The following is a 9,098-nucleotide window of genomic DNA, read 5'->3' on the forward strand; positions in this document are numbered from 1 at the left end:
TTCGATTCCATCTTGACGCATCTTTCAACTCGTCGCTTTGGCTGGCAGTCAATTTCTGCTCAGTCCACCTCTCCAAAATGTCAACCCTTTTCTAATTCCTACTCCACCATAAACATTAACGCCATCTCAATTTGGTTAAAAAAAAACAAAAAACGTACGATTGTTCTAGCAGGCGTCTTTGTGGTCGGGAAAAGAAAAAATGAAGCTTTCAAATTGTCCATATATAATGACATTAAATGACTCCCCTTTGACACATGTCAAGCCGTGGCAGCAGTCTGCATCATTTTGACAATTTCCACCAGGGCGTGAAATCATTTGTGACAGATTGACATTATCCTCGGGTTTCCACTCGACTGGTCGCCGGTGCCCTTGCAGCGCGCAGCTCTACTGAACTGCTTAAGCGGCCGACAGCCGTCGGGTGAATGATTAACTTTTGTCCTACAGACAAGATGCTTCCTTATTAGTAGAAACGGTTGAAACGGTTTTCTGTGTGTGTCCAGATGTCGGCCTAATGGAGAAGAGATGTTTAGTCATCACCCGAGCGACTCATAAATCATGTCCGGCCAGATACTGGACTTCTTTGTCCAATCAGAGGAAGAGCGATGAGTGGGGATGCTCCGAGGGCGAACTACAGGTCACAAGATGCGGCGTTACTGAAGAACAACACTTGTATTAAAGAAACTCAGACGCTTTGTTTTTTCCCTCAACAATAATGGCATCATCAGTCTCCATGGAATATCTCCAAAGATGTCGATCTATGTTGTCTACTCAAGACCTTTAACGTTAAACCTTTGCGTACGATTTAGATCTCAATCTGATCGTCAGCCGGCGTGTCAATTGCAGCTTAGCGGAAAATTTTTGATGGCGAGGATCCAGCTGGTCCGTGTCAAAGTGAGCTGGACCGTACTGTTGGCTCTGGCCCACCTCACCTACCTGCTATTTGGAGCCATCATTTTCCAGATTCTGGAGCGAGAGGCTGAAAGCAACAACCGAAACCACTTCCAACTGGAGAAGTTGAATTTCTTGGCTAATTACACCTGCCTGGATGGGCCGGCTTTGGAAAAGTTTGTTCAGGTTTGGCTTGCTTTTTGCTCCCGTCTCATTAATCCGCAAAACTGTAGCGCAAAACTTTGTCAATAATGTGAGGATAAACAGACAACCTGTCGACGGCTTGTCGACACTGGTCTGTTTTTCTCATTGAGTACATTTGTGGAGGGAAAGAAAAACGCAAAAGATCAATATCATTAAAGGGTGAAGCACATGCTAATAAAATGCTTAGCAGATAACTGCCTGAGCTAATAAATCAACAATCCATCAATGTTGACAGGCTTTTACTGTGTATGTTTTGTACATGTTCACCGTGGCTCTTTTGGAACAATTCAAACTTGTAAAGTATTAAAGCTTGATTGGAATAAGTGAGATGTTTTTTTTAAGACCTCGCACTCTGTGATTTGTAAAAAGCTTTCTGTAGCATTATCTATTTAAACATTTGTTAAGGCTGTCACGATATGTCGCTAGCATAGATAGATAATACATAATTGACAACATATTGACATTGGATGTTGAAATTTCTAGTTTTGTTTCAATAAAATACTTAAATGAACACGTATGGATGCATTCACAGGTGATTTTAGATGCCTGGGAAAGAGGCGTCAATCCCTCGGGCAACTCGACGAATCCAAGTAATTGGGATTTCAGCAGTGCCTTCTTTTTTGCCGGCACTGTGGTCACAACTATAGGTGAGAGCCTACCAGGCGCTTGGTTTTAACATCCGACCTGTGCGGAATGACAAAATAAATCCTCCCTTGTTTGACAGGCTATGGCAACCTGTCTCCCAGCACTGTGTCCGGTCAGGTGTTCTGTGTCTTTTATGCGCTGTGCGGCATCCCGCTCAATTTGGCCTTCCTCAAACAGCTGGGAAAGTGTCTCACCATCCACCTGGGTCGTCTGGAGCGAGGCATGGTCTCTGTGGTTCCGCACAAGGTAATAGTCAAGGATCAACTTGTTGGGCTCAGTGTGGAATGTTCAACTTTACGTTTGCTTCCGCAGCAAACTGTCGAGGCGCTGGCAGTGAGCTCCTTCTTCATCACCGGTAGTCTGCTGTTCCTGGTCATACCTCCGCTTCTGTTCAGTTACGTGGAAGGCTGGACATTTGGCGAGGGATTCTATTTTGCTTTCATTACCCTCAGCACCATTGGGTTTGGAGATTATGTGGTGGGTGAGTAGAGAGCGCAAAACAAGCACGAAAAAAAAATGGGTTTGGCTCCTTTTTTCTTTTCTTTTTTTATCTTGGATGAGGCAGATCCTGAATACAGTAGATTTCGTTGATGCATAGTTCACAATTTAACTTGAGTAAACCACGCCCCAAACGTCTACTAAACAGTGTGGACGGCCTCACTACCAGCCTGTAAAGTAGCTCTAGATGGGCTCGGCTAAAGCCAAATCGATATATCAACCAAATGAGCTAAAAGCTAGCTTTTAGCTAGCTTTAGCTTTTAGCTATTATCAAATTAACTCATTAACTCCCAGCCATTTTCACTGAAGCAACCTCCCGGCTGTTTTACTGGATTACACAGAATATTGTACTCTATTGATATAGAAACATGGAACATACCAAAAGAAAGATTAGGGGCTCTTCTTTCATCAGGAAAAAAAAAGTATATTTCTATCTGTTTCAGTTTTGCAGCAATTAGCATTAGAATATAGCTAAGTGTCATCATTATTCACAATAATAATAATGATGATAATAATCACGCCCTGGTTGATATCGTCTATTCTGCTGCCACCTATTGGCCGTTTTTGTAATGACTACCATTGCTTCAAGCATTCTCTTCAGTTCAGAGGCTTTATCAAAGCAGGTCATTGGTGGTTGCCATGTCAATGACACACATTGAGACGCTGGCGTGCTTATTAAAAAGTCAGTATACCATCAAGATAAGCGAGCAATAACACACATTGTTGATTTAAGACGATGATTTGATTTTAGAGTGAGTGCCGGTCGCTTTTGAATGGAAGTATGCTCAGCAGATGTGTACTCTCGCAGGGACCGACCCAGGAAAGGAGTACATCTCTCTGTACCGCAGCCTGGCCGGTATTTGGATCATCTTTGCCTTGGCCTGGCTCGCTCTGATCCTCAGCATGGGATCACGAATTATGGCGCATGTCATCGGCTTGACTCATCCCGGCTTGAAAAAACAAGAGGAGGAAGAGGACGTGTCATCCAATAAACTGGAAGACACTTCAAAGATCTGACAGGTTACTTTACTCTCTGTCAGATCTTTTTTGGGGTTGGATTATTGACCTGGTGAAATGAATTTGATGTTGGATGTTGATTTATTTTATCCACAAAGAGAAACTTGATTTACTCTTCAGACTTTTCATGTGGAACCTATTACTGTATACCACATAGAATCATTCTCCCCTTCTACATCCCATTTTTTTTAATGTGGTGCTAAGTCTACCTCAATGAGCCGTGCCGTCGCCACACACTTGTACAGACGTTTAAGTCTCAGAAAGGTTGGAATTACTCTGTAAGTTTTATCATTATTATAATAGACTGAAATTGTGTTTGTTTTATTCTGTATGTGCTGTTTATTGTAACACAAAAGACTTGAACATTTAAATTCTTACACATGTGTAATATACCAACTGGACACTATTGGACTGAACTGTTCATAATTCCTTCCACCTTGTCGAAAGTCCCAGTTCTAGCTGAAGAAAAACTACCCACTTATAATAAGAGGCTGTGCATACTTGTGCAAGCACGTGATTTTTTTTTGTTTATTCCCCCCCCCCCCAATTGAGTTGTACAGTTTATAGGTACTGTAGTGGTGGCGACAAGTTTGAAAATGATTCAACTTGGGCTTTTTTTTTTTTTTCATACCACAAGAACCTGCCATTTGAGCCGGGGTGCGCAGACTTTGTATATCCACACGCCCATGAACATGTGAGTCAACATCTGTGTTTGTGTGCTGACGGAAAACTGCGGTGAATCGAGCCTGTTTGGGCTATCTAAAGCAAACACATTAATCAGGATGCCAGGTAGCCTGAGAGCACATTACACGCAAAAGTGACCCCAGGAAAGGAAAAAAAAAAAAAGAAGAAAAGTGGCTTTTACCTGTCACATTTTAGTGTTTGCTTATAAAATGGACGCTAGTGTCACTTTGTCACGCCCATCTTCTTCAACCAGGAAGAAATCTTAAAGGATGAAATGTTCTGCAGTAGCACCTCAAATGTTGGTTTGTGTACAACGAGCAAATAGTGGTCGTGACGTGACATTTGTCAGGTTTTCTTGTCTGCAAATAGTCACAGCTGACATCATACTGTGGTCCGGCATCTCATTTCTCTGCACCAAATTTGCACGACAGGCCTCCGATGTGATTGATTGTGTGATGTGATGTTTGATTTGTCTTTGCATTTGAGCAGTCAACTCTCACACCTTGTTGTCCACAGCTGATCGTACCTGGAGTTCTCCGTCACACTGCTTGTTGAATCAGTGGATGCTGGTGTCTGTGGATCTCGCTCTACTTCATCTATCCTTCCCTACTTCCTCTCTTTAGTTTTTCCTCTGGTCTCTTGAGATCTCCTTAATCTGTTGGAATTTAGAGGTCGCTGGGGTTGTTTAGTTTGGTGCTGGATTTCACTTTGATCCATCTTTCTTTCCTTTGACCTTTCCTCTGGTCTCCTGACCTTCTGAACTTCACGACTCTGGCGAGACTTTGAAGTGTCCGGTTAAGGTGAAGGCTAATGGGATTTTTATTAGGTTTTAGGTGAACTAATGAGTACAAATTGACACGAATTCACATGCACACAAGTGCGCACATATACACAAAAAAAAAAAAAAGCAATGATGATAAGATGTTGAATCGGTAAGACAATTCTGAGCTCTCTCTCAAAAAAAAAATACAAAAAAATGAAAGGATGCGTTAAGCACATAGAAGAAACTAAACTAGACAAATACTTTTCATGATATCTACTTGACTCTTTCCACACTTGTAAGACAAAGCAAGCATTGCCCACAAATGCTTGAAGGACTCTATTCTTCAGTCTGCCATTACCTTCAGGATTGCTTATCACCTCGTGGTTTTAAATGGGGGACCACCTGACTTCCATCTGACCGCTGCTGTTTATACAATTTGCTTTCAGACTGCATGTCTCCTCTTAAAATACTTCAACAGATGCTTTTTTTTTTTTTTTTAAAGCTGTAACTATGCAAAACATTTTTTTGTGTATAATTCTACAGCTTCAAGCTGCCACATACTGCAGCTGCTTTATTTAGTCAGTGCGTCCTAGCGAGCCTGTGAAAGCGTTTAGTTTTCAATGAAGCATCATATTCATTTGCAATGGGCATGTAATTGTCGCAATACCTCAAGATGGCCGCTCAGTTATTATTTACAGCGTGTCGCACATATTGAAAAGTGATAGGCTGAAAAGTTCTGACCGTGTCCTGTTCGCAGTTGAGCCCTTGGGCCACATTTCAACTATCATTCACTTCCAAATGCGCACCACATCCTTGAGTTTTATTTACGGCACATCCTCGCCAAAAGGAAATTTTGCTTTGGTGACGATGACAGCTAGAATAACTGCTCGTCACGGTTTTACTCTCAATTTTCAGTTTTCACTCACAGTAGCGGCCAAACGAAATGCTCTTGCCAAGTCAAAACACATCTTTCATTGTGACACTTTAATTTTCGCTTCCTATCATTTGCGGAATCAACATCTTATCTGGGAACAGAAACTAGTCTGGCAAGACATATGAGGTTGACACGAAAAAAAAAAGAAAGAGGCACTGATTGTGTAATAGTGGGTCATTCACTCAAACAAGTCCCACATATTCAAATACTCTAACATGCACAAATACTGGACAAAGCCGGCAAACTCATGCAGAGAAAAAGCACACAAACATGGGGAGAACATGTTGATGTACACAGGAAGGCCCCAGCCAAGAATCAAACCTCAACTGTGCTAACCACTTGTACACTGCACTGCTCTCATTCATGTGTATTAATATTTATTGTTCATATAAGTAGCCACATAATGTCATTGCCTAATGTTCTTGAATCTATTTTTTCCACTTTGTGGGCCTCTTTTTTTTTTTTTTTTCCTTTTTTCCACAATTTACATCCCAATTTTGTCTACAGGGACGAGCATGACATCACCCTCAAGAAACTGCGGCGTGTTTGCCCCGAACACTCCACAGTGAAGGGAAGAAGTTGCTAGCCGTTAAAAAGTCAAAAAGCTCTTTGTATTCATCCACAGCATTGGTGGAACTTGTATGATGTAGAAAAAGCTTTTACATTAACATTTTAAACCACACAATGCATCTTTAAAAACCCACTATTAATTTCAATATTAAAAAAAAATATATCACATCAGCAATTTTCACGCAAATTGTTGATTTTCACGTTTTTGAGATTCACAAATATATCCGCTATTTTCACATGTGGTTGTTAACGTTTTATCATGATTTAACGTTTGTAAAATTTCAGTTCTGCTTGTGAGTTGCATTTGCGGATTGGGGGGGGGGGCGCTATCTCAAGATATTCACACACAAACAACAGATATTCATTCACCTGTGTCTAACGGACGATTCCTCCACCGGCCATGAGGAGGCAGTGTTGCTGTCTCCAATGAACAGGAAAGTGTGGTCTCCTATTTGCTATTTCTTGTTTAAAATTTTAAATTGACAAAGAGAACACAATCCTTTAGTTGATCCTTTATTAGCCACTCTGGTCTATAATGGCTCTGACGAACTCCCCCTAGCCGCCCTTGTTAGTTGCGCCGGCGAAATCCGGCTCGTTCGGTCTTTTGGATGAACTTTGGCTGCATTCTATTTTATAGTGACATCTCGTGGTGAACTTTTACACATAGTTCCTTTAATTAACTAAGAATTGCACTTTGACCTTTCTTGGCGTCTTTTTGACTTTGTGACTCCATCCATGCAGGTTGAAAAAGTAAATTTGGACAAACTAGGCTGCAGATATCGGTTTTCAAAATCAGGGACTAGAAGTACAAAGTACCCAGAATGATAAATAGACAGTAAGTTACTGTTGTAATTTTCAAAAGATTAGAGAAAGTTGTATTGCATCATTGCTGATATACGTTGTAGATCACAAGGCTGCAGATGTTAAGCCTGTTTGTTGTTTTTTTTTCTGTTTGTATTTCACACAGAGATGATGACTGTTGTGTAAGCCACTGACTGCTGAGTTCTTAGAAGTGCTTTAGAAGTGACCCTACAGCGCAAACCCAAAGAAGACAAATATCAACACGTCTGCAAGCATTTGGGGGTTTTTGGACTGATGTTATTCTTTCCCCCACTCCTGGTTATTGAAGATGCGTCTCAAGTGGAGCTGAGTTTGAAAGGCAATAAGCACCTCAGACAGATTCTGGAAATTCACCAGCTCAGCTCTGTTTGCTGCCATCGTGGTCACAAATAAGTTCGTCAGTAGTAATACAAATGAAAGCACTTAAAAAAAAAAAAAACATGGATATTCTCATGGATATTCTTCGGCCTGGCCTGGTTGGCGCTTGTCATCCATTGACATCCTGGAAAGGCTCAACACGCACGCCAAACAGTGGTGGGGAGGTTACAAGCAGGATGAACAGGAGAGCCTCAGCTGTGACAAACACTTGGAGGGGGTAAACGAGGTCAAGAGGCCGCCTCCAACTCAGTAAAGTAGAAAACGCAGACTTCCTTGTTCATATGGACATGATTTGCAGGTGCATGAATGGCAAAAAAAAAAAAATCTTCCAATCTTGAGGAAATGTACATTATATTATGTTCGATATTTAAAAATGTTGGGGGAAAAAACAAAAAAAAAGTATTCTTACAAGACAACAACTTTGAGAATGCAATTGCTATATTGTAAGAAAAAACAAAGTTCCCAAATGTTATTCTTAATTTTACTTTACTATTTTTGACTAAGGTTGCACAAATTTTCACACGAGTGAGGCCCTGTATTCCCTTGCAATTTTTTATGCTTTAAAATTATTTTGAATTCTACGATCAGATAAATTGGCCTTTTTCTGGGCTGTAATAAGCACTCCTTCCACTAGGTGGTGGTATTGCACCAACAGCACAAAGGGAACTGAAACTGGAGCGTCAGCTCTTCTGAAATTGTTTCCCCACAACTTTGGTCAGTTGTAACATACAGACAGAGATGAAGAGACGAAAGTTGTGCATGCTACTTGCTGGATGCTTGTAAAGGTCACAATTGGACCTTCCAAGGGACAAACTCTCATCGTTTGTTTATCTAATTGAGTGAGTGAAGGAGGAGCAATGTTTAAAAAGACAGATGGCGGGCAGAATGGAAAATGACAATATGCCAAAGGCCGCAAATCATGCGAGGGGGAAAGAAGAATGGGAGAGATGTGAGGAAAAGTGCAAAATTCCAAACAGTGGAGGAGGACAGAAAAGGCAAAGACATAGTTCTGTGTGGCTCTCCCCTCCTCTCCTCTGCTTGGTTATGGGAAATCTATTGGGAGTGAGAGTGACTCTTGCACAAGAGAGAGCGAGAGAGAAAACGCGCTTGACCACAGTTCAGGTTCAGGACTCATGCGTGGGCAGAACGGTGCTAATCATTTCCACGTTTCACACACGCAAGCACAATAGCACTTTATGAGAGGGACAATTGGAACTTTGTCATTCATTGTATATTTTAAAGACGCAACTTGACATCCAAACACAGATTTCATGGTGACAGCTCGCGGCTAGTTAATACATTGAGGCTGAAACAAGAATAAGGTCAAAAGTTTTCATCATGAGCTCAGCTATATGCGTATTGGGCAACTCACAGAAGTTGGTTGTGTAATTTCTCACTTTTAAGGACCAACTTTTTACTTTGCAAACAAATTTAAAGTAAATTTCCCATAACATGTTCCCAGTGAAAGTCAACCAAATAAATTATGTGTTCTATCTATGCAGACCCACAAATCTAAACTTGGCAATCTGATTAATACTGCATTTGTGGAATATGAGCACCAAAATCCACCGGGTTTAATATGAATGGGCTAATACGCCACTTACACGCCATCGGCTGAAGAGAAGCCATTGGCGGCCATCTTCATCCGTGAGTGAGGGGCCTATTGATATTGATATA

At 41.2% G+C, this 9,098-nt stretch overlaps 1 protein-coding gene across 2 annotated transcripts; it reads left to right on the plus strand.

Annotated features, from left to right (window-relative positions):
- The first annotated feature begins 505 nt into the window (after positions 1–505).
- Positions 506–4,320, plus strand: LOC144031074 (potassium channel, subfamily K, member 16-like). Of its 2 annotated transcripts, none has more exons than XM_077537785.1 (6): positions 506–634; positions 844–1,074; positions 1,625–1,739; positions 1,817–1,983; positions 2,050–2,218; positions 3,044–4,320. In XM_077537785.1, the coding sequence occupies exons 1-6, from the start codon at positions 512–514 to the stop codon at positions 3,250–3,252; spliced, it is 1,014 nt and encodes a 337-aa protein (XP_077393911.1). In that variant the 5' UTR covers positions 506–511; the 3' UTR covers positions 3,253–4,320. The 2 variants fall into 2 exon arrangements, with proteins under 2 accessions (XP_077393911.1, XP_077393913.1); XM_077537787.1 differs by having other exon boundaries at positions 511–634; positions 807–1,074.
- Positions 4,321–9,098: the final 4,778 nt, after the last annotated feature.

Source organism: Festucalex cinctus, chromosome 12 (genome assembly GCF_051991245.1).
Source record: "Festucalex cinctus isolate MCC-2025b chromosome 12, RoL_Fcin_1.0, whole genome shotgun sequence".
Taxonomy (NCBI): domain Eukaryota; kingdom Metazoa; phylum Chordata; class Actinopteri; order Syngnathiformes; family Syngnathidae; genus Festucalex; species Festucalex cinctus.

Excerpts from the sequence above, each read along its gene's own strand:
- LOC144031074 (XM_077537785.1), top strand. The coding sequence starts at position 512 with ATGGAGAAGAGATGTTTAGTCATCACCCGAGCGACTCATAAATCATGT. Across the intron at positions 635-843 it reads GCTCCGAGGGCGAACTACAG|CTTAGCGGAAAATTTTTGAT; the intron begins GTCACAAGATGC and ends TGTCAATTGCAG. Across the intron at positions 1,984-2,049 it reads TCTCTGTGGTTCCGCACAAG|CAAACTGTCGAGGCGCTGGC; the intron begins GTAATAGTCAAG and ends TTGCTTCCGCAG.